The 19,908-nt window shown below is 33.9% G+C and overlaps 1 protein-coding gene across 1 annotated transcript; it reads left to right on the forward strand.

Annotated features, from left to right (window-relative positions):
* Positions 1 to 12,827: 12,827 nt before the first annotated feature.
* Positions 12,828 to 13,955, forward strand: LOC145067942 (protein FAR1-RELATED SEQUENCE 5-like). Its single transcript, XM_079014964.1, has one exon. The coding sequence runs from the start codon at positions 12,828 to 12,830 to the stop codon at positions 13,953 to 13,955; it is 1,128 nt and encodes a 375-aa protein (XP_078871090.1).
* The last annotated feature ends 5,953 nt before the right edge of the window (positions 13,956 to 19,908 follow it).

Raw genomic sequence — 19,908 nt, forward strand, 5'->3', positions numbered from 1 at the left:
CAAAAGAATTAATCCATTGCACCATTACCTTGAAATCAACCATAGGATCAATTGCGTTGAACTAAACATAAGTTCCTTCCCAATTATTGAATCTAGTTAGTTCTTTGTTTTCTAGTTTTTAAATTAGTAATAGTTAGCAAGTTTCTAGTCTTGTAAAACTAGAGAAAACCCCTACGTATTAATTAATTTAGATAGGATTAGTTTTATGTTTTAATTTGCCGTTCCCTGTGTTCGATACCCTACTTATTCAACTATACCACAATTGATAGGTTCACTACGTTTGTGTGTTATTTTTTAATTAAAAGTAGGTTTAAAACTAAGTGAGTTTGCACACATCAACTGTAACATTGGGCGCACCATGTAAGTTTGCATGGTTATTCACACCCTGTTTTGTGATCCTCGGCATCCCAGTCACAAATCGAGGGGCATATCGAGATTTAAACATGTCATTGAAAAGTTCAATGAATCTCAAAGGATCTAGGAGTTTTTCAATACATTTAAAACCTAATCTCATTTTCGTTTTTCATGGTGGAAAATTAGTGAATCGTCATTCACTTACCTTCAAATGTTCCGCAATTTGGGTTACGACATCCCTCTCCCAAGTTGTAGAATATTGTGTTGGGTCCTAGCCTTAATATCTCATTTGGGTGATTTATTAAGGACTCAATCAAACTAACTTGAATTTTTTCTCTCATTTTGTAGATGTCAAAGTATGACACTATGGTCTTCCCAAATCCTGTGGAACAAGCTTTCCACATAAAGATGATATTCCACGATTTGATCGAGGAACACAAGATGATGCTTCACTTCTTCCACCTCCTCCTATTGTTCTCCTAACCCACAATTTTAAAGGCTTGAAAAGTTCAAACTCACTCAAGCCCTTTTGGCAAGTAAACATGAAGAAGGAAAGTCAGTGTGTGCACACGTTTTAGAGATGAAGTCACACATTGATAGGTTAAGAATGTTGGGGGTCGTTGTCTATGAGGAGCTGGCTATTGACTGGGTTATTCAGTCGCTTCTTGACTCATATAGTGAGTTCGTAAGAGAGTACTGTATGATAGACCACGACGTGACCCTCATCGATCTCACATATTTGCTTATTGTTGCTGAATGAACGATGATTTGGCGCATTGGAAAAGCAAAGTTGATTGGTGAATCTGACTTCCAGACTTCTATGGACATAGGCAATGGCAACGAAAGGCATGTCATGGTCGAAAAGTTTAATCATAAGAGAAAGGAAAAATCCGAAGTAGTTCCGTGTGCTATTCCAAAAGAGTCAATTTGCTTTTATTGCCAAGAGAAAGGGCATTGGAGACGAAGCTGCCCAATCTACCTGAGAGATATAAGAGATGGGAGAGTCAAGACGAATGACTCTACTTTAGGTATTATCCATTATCTAACTCTGTTAAATTCCTATTCGTTGATTCTAAATGCATGATGTGATAAGATTACATTTTTGTAGTTGTAGGATTGAAGAAAAGAAAGGAAGAAGCACTACGAGTCTGATCATGAAGAAATGGGTTTCGATCGCATGATTCATGATCGGATTCTTTGAGCTGCTACTTAGAGAGTTATGATAGATTTGTTAGGAATATTTGATTACATAGTTTTTCAGTTGATTTTGCATTGTAAGGACATGTTTTCCGCTGCTTTTATGAATAAAATAAATTTTTGTCTTATTTATATATATCATTGCAATGAAATCTTTGTGAAAAATTTATGTTTGTATGTTTCTATAAATGGATGTGATTCTTAGTTATGTTATTTATGGTAGTGCCAAAATTTTCTAAGGAAAGATTCCCATCACCCAAGATTCAATTGGACAGAAACTTGGAATCATATGATTTGAATCATGTGATGTATGGAAATCTTGGTACTTAGGAAATTGAGACTAACTCTAGATCACACAAGTATGTGAGTCAAGAGAAGGACTAAAGGACTAGAACACAATGTTGTGCACTAGTCAAGTCCACCATATATAACAATGAGACTATTCCTCATAATTTACCAAAGTCTGGTAAATGTGGTTATACTTACAAGATTAAGTGTAATTCTGCATCACTGAAAAGTTTCAATGAATAGCAGAACGAATAAGAAGAATCAATGAAGGCAGAGAGATAAAAGTTTCTCCAATCTAAGAAGAAGAGAGAGTACTTTTGTATCGGATTTTATGATCGTCTTAATGATTAAGAACCATATCACAATTGATCCTCTAAGGACATCTTAGCACTAGTATGGCTAAGAAGAGGAATCGGAAATTGTTGAAATGGTTAAATCAAAAGGATGAGTCACACTTCGTTCCAAAATCAAGTCTTAGAATCGTATTCCAAGATTGTGAATTGAGTGAAACACACTCATCAAATGTGAAGTAGAAAATTGTTTTTTCTTTATCTTGCACATTTGAAATTGGTAAGTTATGATGTCTTGGAGAAGACAAGGACCAACTAAGACCAAATGTGTGTAATGCTTTGTCTTGATATAGACACACACTAACTCTTGGATATTTGTTTATCAAGAAATGTTTCTTGATAAGAGAATCTAATATGTCAAGAGGTCAGTAGGAGTCTGAAGATCTTGAAAAGATTCAAGAAGTAATCAAGAGTAAACCTATTAAACACTAGCACACGACTTTAGGTTTGTAACCTATCCTGTTGACGTATTCTTGTTTCTGTGCCAATCTAGTTGAGTTGATTATGCATATGAGTTCTATGAGTTCTCAATAGGTTACATAAGGCAAGCACCTTGTTCAATGAAAGTACATTGACTAGCATAGGTAAGCTGCTAGATAACTTGGAAGCAATGGTGGGACCCTTGATGGCAAGAAATTAAGAATGAACAAGTTCTGTCCATAAGAGTTTGAATTCGTCACAAACATTATCTTTTGATTATGGTTATGACAAATTCACATGGACATGAACACATACACCATAAAATCTAAGTGTCATAAGGTTTCTCTCCTTCATGAAAATGATTTTGAGGAAACGCTTTCACTAAGAGAGATTTTAAGAAGATAGCGATTATGTAAAGTGCATTTTCAAATTCGATTATGATTACGGCATCCCTCTTCATAGTTCGAATTGTGAGATTTGGCAATTATTCTGAACATTTAGGACTTAGTAAAATAAGTTCTGAATTAGTTTAGACACACGTGTGAGCTGTCTAAGGAAAGGTGTGTGATTTTGAGAAGCTTAGATAAAGGCTTATCGAAGCACATCGTATTAGAAACAATGAACTTTGGAAGTCAATAAGTATTGCTTTCTAGAAGTTTAGCTAGTTTCTAAATACGTGTCAAAGCTAGTGGGAGCATAAATGTTATGCCGGAATGGATATAATCATCATGTTAGTGGGAGCATGATTATTATTTAAGTATTGCAAGATTGGCAATATTAATTATAGAAAAACAAAATTTCACTTTGCAAAGTTGTAGGGGTAGAAAAGTTGTTCTTTCCATAATTAAGGGAGAGAATGTTATACTTCGTTTCCAATCTAAAAGCTTAGATCGAGAAATTTTAATTGAATTTAGTCAAGGGTATATTTATCATTTGCATTCTCAAAGTTCGATTATGATTACGACATCCTTCTTCATAGTTCGAATTTTGAGAACACGACAAATAGAAATATTATGACGATATTATAGTAAGAGACTGGTAAAGTATCACATTTTTCATTGTGAATTGTGTCTCATACGCTTCGGGTATATGATCGATTGCATATGCTTTAATATTCGGCCGTTCTAAAATTTTCCAAATGCCTAGGGCATTTAGAGGGAAAAAGGAAATAGAACCCATTTTGACTAAAACAATTAATCACCTGCCAAGGACAATCTGTGACAACCCAAAAATGTCCGTTAGATTTAACGTCGAAATTAACGTCGGAATTAATTTTGTCAAAAATTAGCCAAATTTATCCCGAAAATATTTTTGACCGGATTTAAACCCGTTGGAATATTTTAATTAATATTCGTCAAGCGAAAATAAAAACACGTAAATTATCTTTCCATTTATTTGGAAAAAGTTTATTTTTATTTTCGGCCATTTAACCGGGTAAAATTTTAAACCTCGTTAAACATAAGTATCGGGTGGGTGGACACTCCTTAGAAGCCTTTTCCCACCTTAGACTCTCTCTCTCTCTCTACTTTCTCTCTCTACAAACGGGTTTTGGTCAAAAATCGCCCCTCCGAGCCTCAAATCGGTAAGTAAACTTCCTAACTTGTTATCTAACTTATCTAGCTTGCAAATTCGTGACTTAATCATCCAAAAACCCCCAAGAACATGAGTTTACGGTCTTGGGAGCCTCCCAAAACCGTAAACGCCTTTAAAGTGGGTTTTGATGCTCAAAAAGCCTTCCAAACCACTTCTCATGTTTAGCAATGACTTAGAGGCTTACCCGAAAGGACTTAGAGCACCAAAATCGGACCAAATGGGGAGTAAACATGATTTTACGGTCTCAGAACATCCTTAGACCATAAACCCATCTCCTTGGACCATAAACACTTGTTTAAGTGTTAAAATACCCCTCAAACACCTCCTAGAGCTTCCATGAACTTCCTTGAGTGCATAGAACTTGTTTTTCCTTCATGACATGCACCAAAGCATACAAAAACATGTCACACTTGATTTTACGGCCCAAGAAGGTTCTTGGACCATAAACACCTATTCTTAGACCATAAACACCCCCAAAGGGTGTTAAAGTGCCCTTAACACTTTGTATGGCTTGGAATTGGACCTAGAGCTTCGTATGCTTAACCTACAACCACCAAAACATAGGATTCATGGACAAAATGAGTTTACTACCATAAACTCATGTGTTTAAGGTAGTAAACTCCCCAAGAACATTTTCTTAGACCGTAAACACCTTTCCAAGGTGTTTAAGTGCCCTAAACACCTTCTTAAGCTCCTAAAAGTGACTAGAACCTTACATGCATGAGTTAGAACCACCAAACAACAAAAGAAATGGACCAACATGAGTTTACTACCATAAACTCATGTGTTTATGGTCGTAAACTCCTCAAGGAGTAGTCATAGGCCATAAACTCCTTAAATGATCCATTTTGAGGCCTTAAACCCTTCATAAGCCCTAGAATTGAACCTAGCCTAATTCCACAAGTGTTATAAGACCTTAATACATCAAAGTACACACCATCCATGAGTTTACAGCCGTAAACTCATGGGTACAAGGTCTTAGGGCCGTAAACTCTATAAAGAGTTTACTCTTGAAGAGTAAACTCCCTATCTAGGCAATACACACCCTTAGATGTTACCCGGGACACTCCTAACACTTGGCCAAAGTGTTTTCCGCATTTTAGGATGCGTATACGTGTTTAATTAGTATTATATTTTCTAATTGTATGTAAACATATGTCATCATATGTTAATAGGTCACTAAGTGTGTTCAAGTCTTTACTTGACACCGAGCACCCAACCGGCACTTTCGTTCGATCCGCTTACAACAGGTGAGTTCATACCCCTGAATTAACCTTTTAAATGTTTTTACATGCTTTTATTGGGGGGGGGGGGGAGGGGAATACAAGTTAAAACATGCCAGTTATCATATCAATCACATGTGATTGATAACCCGCATGCACAAGGACTTATTACACTGTCAACTGTTTTACTAAGTATGATACTGTAAATGGTTTTCCACAACGTCTTTTTCTTGTTCAAATCTTTTCTCAAATTGTCTCTCGCGTTGTATGTTTTACTTTAAATTCAGTTACAGCAGTATTTTAAACAAAGGTTTTCTTTACTTATATTGTTTTATCAAAGTTAAAATCAAAACTTGTTTATGAAAGATTTTCAAGGGTTTCTAAAGGTTTTCAAACTTATTTTACAAAAGAATACCAAGTCATGATTTTCTTAAGTGTAAATGTTTTCCAAAGTTTTCATCAAATTTTCTCCCATGTTTTTATACTCCTACTTTTGTAGATACTACTGCTTCGTTATACTTCTACTTAGTTAATACTCCTACTTAGTTAAATGCTACTACTTTGGTAACGCTTTTACTTCGTGATACGCTTTTACTTCGTGATACGCTTATACTTTGTTAACGCTTCTACTTCATGAAACGCTCCTACTTATTAACGCTTCTACTTGTTAACGCTTCTACTTCGTGAAACGCTCCTACTTATTAACGCTTCTACTTTGTGAAACACTTCTACTTCGATAAACACTTCAACTTCGTTAAATGCTTCTACTTAGTTAAATGTATGCCTGTACTTGTATAGTTATATAAATAATGTTTAAAGGACTTAGGAAGGCTAGTTCGCCCTATTTCCTTTTCCTCGTTGGGATGTGGTCTGGTGGGATCGGATATCCGTCCGAAGGTCGTTTGATCATTAATTATATATTATGTATACATGTATAGACATATAGGTTTACATCGGTCAGTTATTTGTGAGTCTCTATCATTAGCCCAGTATTTACCTCATAACTCACTATACGAGATGCATCTTCAGGACACGGCCTTCTCCGTTGTCAAGTTGGTAACCAGAGTCTCCTGTAGGGAGAGCGGGCATTGTGTGTATAGATCTATACGGGATTGACACCCCCACACCCTGACTGCTAGTTATAGTTCACGGCCTACCAAGCCAAGGGGTGACAAATGTCACATTCTATCCGACGCTTGCAGGGCATCAAGTTCTCTAGTGTCTATCAGTATGGTTACGAGTATCTCAGCGTTACCTTATAATTCATGGCCTTAAGGTAACTGGAATTAACACTATATTCACTATTTTTAGACCTTGCTAGACGTATCATTCATTTGATACTGTCTGGGGTCTGTATTCACTATTTTTAGAACTTGCTAGACGTATCATTCATTTGATACTGTCTGGGGTCTGTATCTCCTTTCGTTAGACTGAGCCAGGCATGTTGTTCATTCGATACTCTCCTGGAGTCTATGATTTCTTTTGCCTTAGTCAGCAGTAATTCCTGCTGAGGCCTATGTTATTTTTCCCTAATACTGTTACTTGTGATATCCTTCTACTTACTTTAAAGTCAAATACCATGTTTTGGTAATGATAATATTTTAGGGAAATTCTCTTTAATACATAACACTATCTGGTCTTGGTAGAAGACTGCTTTTATTTAAAAAATATAGGATTTTCTGGAAAGGGACTCTAATAAACCATTGATTCTAAACTACTACTTTTTATAGAGTTATTTGAATAAAATGACACTAAGTACTTATGAACTCACCAGCATTTCTAAAAATGTTGATACTCCCTTTCAAATAACTTGTATTCTCAGGTCAGCAATAGACAGGTACATCCCAGGAGCCTTTGGTGAGGACAGTTTAGTACCAAGCTGCACCTATATTATTACTTGTATTACTTTGATGTTTCTATGTAATGTAAACCATGTAAAACTATTACTATTAATGCAATGGTTGTTTTACTTTGATACTATACTGCATATGTTGTGATACTTGACATGACGTCATCCACCCCAGAACGTTTCTGCCGTTCCGATTTTGGGGTGTGACATAATCTAAGGTTCGCCAAGGATTGGTCGCTTGAGGAAAGTTGAAAGTATAGTCATGGATGGACCATATTGACATTATTATGAATGGATAAGATTCTATTTAGAATGAGTTGTCATATGGAAAACATGGAAATGTTTCCATATTGGGAGTTGGATATCGAGAATAAATGTCTAGATTAGAAACTTTTATGCAAGAAAGATGTTCAAAGGAATGTACTTTGAATATGAGACTTCATGACTATGGAATTGTCTTGTAACAATCTCCAATAGAACACTTTGTAATTTCATTGGCAAAGTCTTGGTGAATTTGGCGCTGTGATATTACGAAAGGACCGTTGCATAAAATATTAGAATCTAACATATTCTAGTAGTGGCAAGAATTTTGTATTCTTACACTAATGGATTAGGAATTGTGAAATGAGTGTGATTGAAAATGTTATTCAATTATACAATTTCACAAAGTAAGGACCATAGGTAAACATAGTGTGCATGCTAAGAGCATGGGACAATTGTTGTTATAATTCAAGTAAGAAGTTGATTACCCGAAACAACAAAGAATGAGTAATCAATATGGTGATTAAATAAAAGGTGTTTTATTTATACTGAAAAGTTTGGGGCCATATAGGATTATTATTATTCTTGTGTTTCACTTTGCATGTTTTGACTTCCTGAATAATTAAATTATTTCCGAATAATAAGATTATTCAAACCCTCCACAGTCACTCATTCTTTGGAAGTAGGAATGAAAGAAGACTGTCATGAATCTGACTGTAGATTGTCTAAAGTGTTTTAGACATAGCAAAAGTTTGTTGTAGGGTTCATGAGTGTTGCTATAAGATTAGAGTATTGGAATAAACCCACGCTCACTTGGATCGCTTCATGGATTTTATCACGAGTGATTGGTGAGACGATAATATCTTATATTCTTGAAACCGAGATGTGTGAGTTGTATCTTGCGAGTTGGTTGCACATTGATAATACGTAAACGCACCAGTAACTTGGTGTTATAAAACGTATTGTTGTGTGTGATTCGGTGAGTTAGTGCAAGCGAGCATTGAATCGAAGTTTATTTGTTCCTTTTACCCAAAGTGGGATAAAAGTGATATCTATGGGCCCCTCGATGATTTAGTGATGACACCCTAAGCGCTTGGCCAAGCCAGGACTGAGTTGATGTGTTCAACTATAGTCTGTTGTCAGTCATCATAAATCAAAAATCAGGAAACAACACATTGACTGAGAGAATGATTTAAATGTATGTGTCACGTCTATACGATATCTAGAATGGAGGAATATATGATCCCTTATCTAAAGGACGCGTATCTAATAAGATCAGAGTTGAAGGCGTCTTTTGAAAGCTACGATTGTGGATCAGGATCTGAAGTCATACGCAGAATAGTTATTAGACTTATCCAAGTGGGATACTGTTGGATTAGTGTCTAAGTCCATAACTATTTTGGTATGTACTTGACCCGATGGTGCATGGTCCTTTTGGGTTGCCTTCACCAAAGCAACTTGTAGGATGAATTATGGAGAGAAAGGTTTAATTATGATTTATTAATATGTTATAAGAATAATATATTAAAGGAGAAATGATAGTGTTTAATTAATATTAGTCAAGAATTAATTAAGAATTAATTTTATGGTTAAAAGAGATTAATTAAACTTAAGGGGTTGGAATTGTAATTATAAGATAATTGTAATTGGGCTATGGATTAGCTAATAATATAGGTTGGACGAATTCTATGGGAAGCCCATAAGGAATTCGTCCGAGGGATGTGATAAAAGGAGTCCATGGGCTGCTTAGGGACTAAGCAGTCAGATTAGGGTTTCCTAAGTGCAAAACCTTAATAGCCTAAGTATATAAAGACCCCTAAGGCCCCAAAAACGTGGTGAACACTCCCAAAAGGGTTTCTGGTCGTTTTGGTGTTCTTTTTCTCCTCATTCTTCATCCTTATTTCTTATGGTGTTTGTGACTCCATTAGAGGTGCAACACTTAAGGCACTAAGCTTTCTGAAGCCAAGGAATAGATTGTTATTGCTACATAACAATCAAAGATAATTTCTAAACTCTTAATTCAATTCATACTATGATAGATCTAGGGTTATGGCTTTAGATGATTCAATTGCATGTTCATTAGACAAACTAGATCCAAAGCTATTTGGGTTTGCATGTACACCATAGGAATGATGCAGTGCTCAAAACTCATCAAAGACATCTAATCTTGTATTCAAAGAAGTATTTGGAAATTTAAGATTTCTAAAAAATATTTAGAGAATTTCATTATTGATTTTTTTGTATTTTGGGTTCAATTACATACTTATTCAATAAAGTCTTTACTTATATGTGTTGTGTTATTTTAATAATTCGTTGATGTTCAAAATTTTATATTATTTATTTTAAAAAAACCGTGTAATACATGGGTCTTACACATAGTTAAATAACAACTAATGATATTTAACTTTTTAAATAACAAATGGTGATGTTTAAAAAAAGACAAATCTTCATAAATTGTCCATATGGTTTCCCAGATAATGATGTTTAGTCCCTAATTCTTTCCGGTCTCATGGAAGGTCCTTGTAGTTTCAATTTTTATCTTGGTTGGTCAATCAACCACATAAAAAGACTTATTTACACTTTTTTATTTATTATAGGCTTTCTTTAGTTAAAACTATCTTGAAAATTTTTTTTAAAAAAAACCCATATTCCCAACCCTAACGACAGTCACATTCACCATCTCCCCATCCTCACCTCTCTCTCTCTCTGTGTGTGTGTGTGTGTGTGTGTGTCGTCTCTCTTCTCGGTGGCAGAAACCATTTATGTCACTTAATGGCCATCTTACAACCACTATGTGGAAAAACAACTATGCCCCCACCACGCGTCTTGTTCCCTACATTGTCTTGTTCCTCGCCCTTCTCACCAACAGAGATGACGATCTTGCTTTGTATTAACTTTTTCGATCACCAGTTTCTGGAGATGGTGGCTATGTTTTTGTTGTTAATCAAGATGTAAAATGTTATGGGAAGAGGAGCGACTTGGGCAACAAGTAAAGAAAGCGACTCATAAAATAAGGCTTCTTATGCATCATTTTCTATTTTGGCACAATTACCCCTACATACTGTCATAATGGAATTATTAGTCCACACGTGTCATATTTTGACATTTTAACTCTGAAATCAACTTATCTCATTAAGACGAATTTATCAAGGAAAGGAGATAATTACCATTAATTAATTGGTGTAATGATCAACTCATCTGAATTCCTTATTGTTTCCCCTTTCTTTTCGCACCTTTTCAACTCAAAATCACTAGATGTTCATTGCTTTGAATCTGGAGTGTTTTTAGGAGGATATTGAGCAAATGATTGATTTCTTTGGTTTCTTTTCCTCTATCGGTGTTTACATGCCACATACTAACTTGGTAGATGACGTGTTCTATCACGTGTTCCATAAATTTCTAACACGTCATGTTACTCCTCTACCGCTTTAACATTGTACTTTGAACATTTTGCGTATTCTAGCACTACATGTCGCATAGTTATACAGTACATTGACCTTAACCAATATAGCAACATACAACAACATTTTACATCAAACGAACCCTAAAGGACATGTAATTCTATGGTACGTGTTGTGTTGTACTTGTCTTGGTTCTCAACATTGCAATATATAATGTGTTGAGTTTCCTTGTCCTACGTACTGCATATATGTAAAGTACATTGTTACTCTTTAACTTACAACTACATCCTTGCCTTACGTCAAATGCATGCACCACATAAATCTATATTGCATGTCGCGTAATGGAGGTGGGTTCAATACTTCTTTTTATTTCCTATTTTACCCAAATATCATAATTTCCCTTCTTAGCAGATTCAACTCATAATATAAATGAGCTCAAACAACTATAATACATCTCTATGAATATAACAATGTTATCAACTCAAGTTTACAAAGAAGATAGTTAAAACTCATAAAATCCACAAAATAACAAAATTGTCTTCTATCTAAATTTAGCTCTTAACATAAACAATATGAGTGACAACCAATTAACTATTTATATTATCAACTTACAAAAAGGGTTTTGCATTATGAATTACTAAAAAATCTTTCTTCGTGTTTCGATATCTCTATCTTTCAGTTGTTATTCAAGTTCCTTTATTTAATCTAGAGAAAGCCCTTTCGTTTATGAATTATTTTCATTTATTAAGGAGGATATATATATATATATATATATATATATATATATATATATATATATGGGAAAAGTGTCAAAATTACTTTCATTTATTAAGGAGGATATATATATATATATATATATATATATATATATATATATATATATATATATATAGGGAAAAGTGAATATACCCTTAAGGGTATATAAGTTTAGCTACCCTATGTACAAAACTACGTAGTTTCAATTATTAGATAGATTTTTTGAAAGAAAAAAAATACAATTTCCATAAACAAAGGGCTACGTTCCTAATTAGAATCGACTATGATAACATCAAATCACGTCCTCCTTGATCGCTTGAAGATCGGCTGCTTATCACAAAACAAAAATTCAGAGTAATCGAATTCAAAGAAACAAATAACGATTTAACATTCAAAAGAAAAAACGACATCAAATCATGTTCTCCTTGATCTCTTGATGATCGGCAACTTATCACCCACAAAAATTCAGAGAAATCGAATTCAGAGAAAAAATTAAAGATTTAACATTCAAGGGAAAAAACGATTTCATAGAATTTGATTTAAAAAAAAAACAAAAAAAAAATTCTGCTATTTCGAAATTCACCAATAACGATTTCATTCAAATTGGAATTGAATTCTGGGAGTTCTCAAAAATCACAACTCATAACGAATTGGGTTAGATCAGACCTACAAAAAGTACTAATCATAGCAACCTGTTTTATCTTTCCAGAGCACTTCCAAGTAAGTCATTGATCTCGTGTTATGGCCTATGTTATGTGTATCTGACTAGTAAATATCAACAATATGAACTAACTGTGAAGTTTCAAAATGTAGATTTCCTAATATCAATTGGAATCGGTTGTAATTTATTTTAGTGAATGATTTTTTTTAAGAATTGTTTGAACTTGGCTGCCACTATGTGATTGATTTAAACGAAAGTATGATGCTACAAAAACTACAAATCCTCTGTGTTCTTTATTACCTTATGAATATTTATTTTTTCATGGCTTTTAAAAGTGACATTGTTGTTTTTAGACATTGCCATTGACTGTTATTGTGTTTTTTTATGTATAATGTTTCCATTATCTTCAATATAAAACAATTTTGTGTTAATCTTTTATTTGTAAATGTACATGGTTGTCCATTGCAGGCCATAATGAGTGAAGCCGAAGCAAGTAATCAAGCTATAGAACCATATATAACTGAAGATATTGACACAAATGATTACGTGGAAGCAACATCTGAACGTGAAACAATAAACAATATTGGTGATGAAGATGATTTTAATGATGTTAATGATGTTAATGATGAAAGGATATTGGGAAAGGTTTTTGATACACCCGATGATGCCTATACATTTTATAATGATTATTCATTTTTGCATGGCTTTGGTATACGTAGAGATGACACAATTAAAAATCCTAAAACAAATGAGCATTTTCGGAAGATATATGTATACAACAAAGAAGGTCGTTTCAAATGGATGGACAAAAATGCTTCAAGTGAAAATGAGAAAAAACGTCGCAGAGATGTTAGAACCGGATGTCAAGCAAAGCTTCGAATAACAAGACAGGAGGATGGGAAATGGTTAATGGACTCGTTTAATGACACACACAATCACGACTTGAACATGACACCTATGAAGGTTATGAAACATCGATCTCATAGCAATTTCCACCGTTCAATAGAAGGTAAATCTCTTATGGTGCAATTTGGTCAAGCAGGGTTGAAACCTTCTCATATTATAAAGGCTGTTGATACAATGAAAACCACAAATGTAGCTGATGTAACTTCAAAGCAATGTGATGATGTCTTATCTAAGCATCGAAAACAACATAGAGGAAAGGAGTTCTATGGACTTATAAAACATTTTCAAGATAAAACATTAGTTGACAATGACCAGTATTTTGTCGTGGATTTGTCTGATGATGGGTATCCTAGAAATATCTTTTGGGCTGATGGTAGATCAAGAGATGCCTATACAAAATTCAGAGATGTTGTTGTGTTTGATGTCACTTATATGACTAACAAATTGAAGATGCCTTTTGCTCCCTTTACTAGGGTGAATCATCATGGACAATTTATACTTTTTGGTGGAGCATTGCTTGAAAACGAAAAGGAAGAGACGTTTAAATGGTTATTTGAACATTTCCTCAAATGTATGTTTGGAAAGTATCCGCAGGCAATTATTACTGATCAAGACAAAGCAATGGGAAATGCAATAAAAAAAGGTGTTTCCGAAGACTCGACATCGTTTTTGTTCATGGCATATCATGAAACATGAAACTGAGCACCTTCGATCGTATGTTTCCCGTTACAGTGATTTTCAAGAAACGCACAAAAAATGGGTAAATAGTGACACGATTGAACAATTTGAAGCAACATGGGAGGTTATGCGTACTAAGTATGAACTGGAAAGCAACTGTTGGATTAGTGACATGTATAACCAACGTATACATTGGGCTAAACCCTTCTTGAATGATACTTTCTTTGCTGGTATGACAACAACCAGACGAAGTGAGAGTATTAATTCATTTTTTGATGGATTTTTTAATTCGAGGACCATGTTGAATGAATTTGTTGTACAATACGACAAAGCAGTTGAGTCTCGAAGGGCCGCCGAAGAAGATGAAGACTTCAAGACTATGAACTCGAGGCCGGTTCTTTCTTCAGTGCATCCAATCGAAGCAAAAGTAGGTCAATGTTATACCAGAAAGATGTTTGATACTTTCAAAAAAGAATGGACCGAAGCTATTACCAATTTGAATCATGAGACTATAGGAAAAACTACAGTGGAAAGCACATACCGAGTTGGGCAATTGGATGTTGATAAAAAATATTGGCGCATTGTTACCTTTCGTTCTTTGGATCATGTCAGCGGTACATGTTCCTGTTCTAAGTATGAGACAAATCGGATTTTATGTAAACATAGCCTATATGTGATGAAGAAAAAGCATGTTAAAGAACTCCCGGGTCACTATATTTTACCATGATGGACGCTTAATGCTAGGTACAAACTAGGCAGTGCTAGTATTGGACTCGGAGAAATGAATAATGAAAATGGAGTTAGTCCCTACACACTATGGTGTGTCCTTTCAAATTTTACCAAACTAATTGAACAAGTTAGAGACTCCCCTTTAGAGATACAAAAAGTCAATACGCTATTGATAAGTCTTTTAAATGATCAAACAAATCGAAAGAAATATATGTCTTTGGAGAATGCATCTCAAGGTTCTTGTATGGGAGTTTCTCAAAGTGATATGATGCCACAGTTATCTGTCCGCGATCCTGTTGGTCCAACTACTACAAAAGGGTGTCCTAAACTTGCAAGTAGAATCAAGTCTTCTTTAGAAGCCCCCAAAAAACGAACATGCTCTTACTGTCAAGGATTAGGTCATTATGCTACTATTTGTTCAAAAAGAAAGGTAATTATAATAATAATTTAATATTGATGATTGAGAACTCTAATAATCATATTAACAATTTTTTATGTTTTTCATGTATCAGGCGGATAGAGATGGCAAAAAAAACCGTACCCAATGGGTACCCGAAACCCTAACCCGAGTTGACCGGGTAAATCCCCGAGTTGACCGTGGATGAAGACGGGGATGGGTATTACCCGAATATAAAAAGCGGGGATGGGGATGGGGATCGTTTTACCTGTCGGGTACCCATACCCGTACCCGAAACCGGCCCCGATGGGTACCCGATATATATATATATATATATATATATATATATATATATATATATATACATATATATATATATAGTATTATTTATGTTTTTATTTTTAATAATGCATAAGCAAATGTTCATTAGACAAAATAAGGTTTTCTAACAATCAAACGTATAGTTTTGGGAAGACTTTTTATGTCTCTTTTTGCAAAGAATGATTTAATTTGTAACCTTGAATGTTATTGTTTGTGTTTGAAGACATTCAGTGATTATAGTGTTTTATATTAGTTCTGTTAATTTTTGTTTTGTTGGTTAATATATAATTATGAGTTATTTCTCATAAAAGTTCAAAACTTTGTAATGGGAAAAAATCCCCGACTATCTATTGGGGATCCCCGATAGCCATTGGGGATGGGGATGGAGATAGATTTTTAATCCCCGATGGGGATGGGGTCGGGTATGGGGATGGAGATGGGGATTCGGGTATAGGGATGGGGAACACGAAACCCGGTATACCCGTACCCATTGTCATCCCTACAGGCGGATGAATCGTTGCAAGAAACATAATGATGAGATGTGTTGTTTCTATGAGCAAAAGAAAAAATAGATGCTTCATGACATTTTTTTGGTTAACTTCACCTTTTTCATGTTTTAGACACAAATGGTGTATGGATAATTAGAAGTTTTTGATGCTTTTGTAACAATTTTAATATTTTAGAATGAAATTTGTTGATTGTTTATGATGGTATTTTATGAAAAAAAAAAAAACAAAATTATGAAGGTATTTTGTGAAAAAACGTAATTCTGAGGGTATTTTGTGAAAAAACATAAGTACGATAGTATTTTATGAAAAAAAAAACAAAATTATGAGGGTATTTTGTGAAAAAAAAAAACAGAAGTACGATGGTATTTTAAGAAAAAAACAAAATTATGAGGGTATTTTAAGAAAAAAACAAAATTATGAGGGTATTTTGTGAAAAAACAAAATTATGAGGGTATTTTGTGAAAAAAATAGAAGTACGATGGTATTTTATGAAAAAAAAACAAAATTATGAGGGTATTTTGTGAAAAAACAAAATTATGAGGGTATTTTGTGAAAAAACATAAGTATGATAGTATTTTATGAAAAAAAAAACAAAATTATGAGGGTATTTTGTGAAAAAAACAGAAGTACGATGGTATTTTAAGAAAAAAACAAAATTATGAGGGTATTTTGTGAAAAAAAAAACAGAAGTACGATGGTATTTTATGAAAAAAAAACAAAATTATGAGGGTATTTTGTGAAAAAACAAAATTATGAGGGTATTTTGTGAAAAAAAACAGAAGTATTATGGGATTTTATGAAAAAAAAAAAACAAAATTATGAGGGTATTTTGTGAAAAAACGAAATTATGAGGGTATTTTGTGAAAAAAACAAAAGTATGATGGTATTTTATGAAAAAAACAAAATTATGAGGGTATTTTGAGAAAAAACGAAATTATGAGGGTATTTTGTGAAAAAAAAACAGATGTATGATGGTATTTTATGAAAAAAAAAAAAACAAAATTATGAGGGTATTTTGTGAAAAAACGAAATTATGAGGGTATTTTGTGAAAAAAAACAGAAGTATGATGGTATCTTATGAAAAAAAAAACAAAATTATGAGGGTATTTTGTGAAAAAAAAAACAAAAGTATGATGATATTTTATGAAAAAAAAATTATGAGAATATTTTGTGATAAAACGAAATTATGAGGGTATTTTGTTAAAAAAACGGAAGTACGATGGTATTTTGAGAAAAAAAACCAAAAGTATGATGGGATTTTGAGAAAAACAGGAAATGTGATGGTATTTTGTGAAAAAAAAAAAGGAAACTTTTCTGCAATTTTGGGTTAATAATGAAAGTAAGCTGTCATTTTGGGTTCAAAACGAAACTTATCTACAATTAAAGGTTAAGAAAGAAAGTATGCTATCATTTTGGTTAGTGTTGTGTTATATACACATAAGTTTGATGTTTTTTAACGTCGTTGGATGATTTCGCCCCTGTCCCAAATATGGTAATCCTCAAGACCCCAGAGTGAATTATCTTAACTGTGGTAAAACTAAAGATTTTGACTTTAAAATCACCCAATTCTTTTTCCATATTCAGAATCAAATACGAATATTGTACAAACTTAACACAATATTGTACAAACTTAACACAATATTTTCACAGTTTTAGCAAACAACAAGGTTCGATTGAGCTATTACAAGTTTCTTGAGAATATTCTACAAACAATAATAACCGTTTTACCCTTTGATTAAATGGTAATTTAATCAAGTAAACTGTAAACTATACAGGGGTGTTTCCTTGTTGAACTAATGAGCTATCTAAAATATGAATAAATGACCATTTTACCCTTCGGTCAATCCGGTTAGCTATACACATGAGTTTCTTTTTGAGTTTGACAAAAAAATAAAATAAAATAAAAAACTAAACTTAATACAGAAAGTAAAGGAAATGAGGCTTTCCCCATTTAATAGCTATCTTGGCTTTAATTCCTTGTGCTTTGATGTGCCAATAAACTAGTTTTCTAGGTGGTATATGGGATGCTCTAATCTGATATACATCATGGTGAACAAGGACTCCAAGAGCCTGAAAAAGAACTTCTTGAAAATTAATGGATGGAAAATGAAGAAGAAGGTTGAAAAGGGTTTGTTTAACTCAAAACAGATGCATTAAAGGTACGAGCCACATTTATATGAAGCTTTAACTTATTCTTTTTTGGCAAGTTCTCCAACCTGGTTTATGTAGTCTATAGAACTATGCCACCATAGCTGCATCATTGAGTAGTCTCTATTGGGCATTTTGTCATACACCTATACACCTAAATGTTAAAATACAAAACATCAAAATTGATTGGTAACAAAGAAACATTCCTTGATTTATATGCATTTTGAGATCTAAATTTACTATACTTGCAACTAATATGCTGTCCAATAGAAATACTGGAAGGATTCCATTCGAAAATAAGCAAGCTTCAATAAGATGATAAAAACAAAGGAAAAAAGAGAACTTGAAGTGTTCATACCTTCACAGAGAAAGTTTCACAAGGGCTAGATATGAATCCAGAGAGCTTTAATTTGTCATCAGACTCATCCAACTTATGTAAAGAACTAGAAACTTCATTCCCCAAACTACTCACCAATAGGGGCAAAGGGGAAGATGAAGGATACAAGGAAAGAAGCTCATCACACTACATGAAAATGATATTTTTATATGTTAACTTTCTAAAAGTAGCAAGTGAAGGATATAAGCTGAAAGTATGGAAAGTGAGCACCTTTCAGTATCAATTATTTTGAAGCAGGTTCCCAGGTGAACAAGAGTAATTCTTAGTATGCATTTTTTAACAGAGTGAAAAACCTTTTTCAGGCTTCCAATATATGCAAAATATTATATCAGCAGTTTAGTAATTTAAAATACTTGAAACAAATTGTGGTTATGAGAAGGAAAAAAACACAAAGAAGAACCTGGATTTTAAATGCCTTCTCCTAAATGGTTGGTTGTAGAATAATACCTACGTTCATAATTGTCTCCCAATAGAAAGTCCCAAGACTCATCGATTCCAACCTTATTTCCATTATATGAAATTTATGTAAGCAAGTACTCATGTATGCCCTTCTGTACATTTCCACAAACTTTAATCAGACTATTGACTTTCTCTCGAGCATTTCATCGAGCACCTTATGTGCACAACTTATGTTCTTCCTCTACTAGCCCATTCACACGAGTGAAGTGTCATACCTCAACAAAATATACAATCAGATAGGTTAAGTGGATTTTAACACCACCGTTTCGTCGAGTAAGAATCGTTAGGTGGGGAGAAGCGTGAAATGAAGTAAATAGAGAACCCATTGGAACGATGGATGATTGTGCCTCTTGAACCCAAGAAAAAAAATCGAAAACATGTGTGTGGGATCGAAATGCCTGTTGGATGATCAAATAATCAGATGTTAACTGAAATCCCCAACGATCACCTCACTTGTTGGTTGATACGAGCTACCATAGAAGAGCTAAAGAGAAAGATTTGATTGGGGATTGATAAACTTCATTCCTGATCAGAAGATGTTGGTGGCTCAATTGATCGATGCGAGTACGAGGAAGAAAAAAGGCCCGGTATTTTCACTTAAACGACATCGGATATAACGATAGGGTAGCTAAACTTATATACCCTTAAGGGTATATTCACTTTTCCGTATATATATATATATATATATATATATATATATATATATATATATGGAAAAGTGAATATACCCTTAAGGGTATATAAGTTTAGCTACCCTATCATTATATCCGACGTTGTTTAAGTGAAAATACCAGGCCTTTTTTCTTCCTCGTACTCGCATCGATCAATTGAGCCACCAACGTCTTCTGATCGGGAATGAAGTTTATCAAGCCCCAATCAAATATTCCTCTTTAGCTCTTCTGTGGTAGCTCGTATCAACCAACAAGTGAGGTGATCATTGGGGATTTCAGTTAACATCCAATTATTTAATCATCCAACATGTATTTCGAACCCAGACACATGTTTTCGATT

Source organism: Lactuca serriola, chromosome 8 (genome assembly GCF_051521515.1).
Source record: "Lactuca serriola cultivar US96UC23 chromosome 8, Lser_US96UC23_V15, whole genome shotgun sequence".
In the NCBI taxonomy this organism is placed as follows: Eukaryota; Viridiplantae; Streptophyta; class Magnoliopsida; order Asterales; family Asteraceae; genus Lactuca; species Lactuca serriola.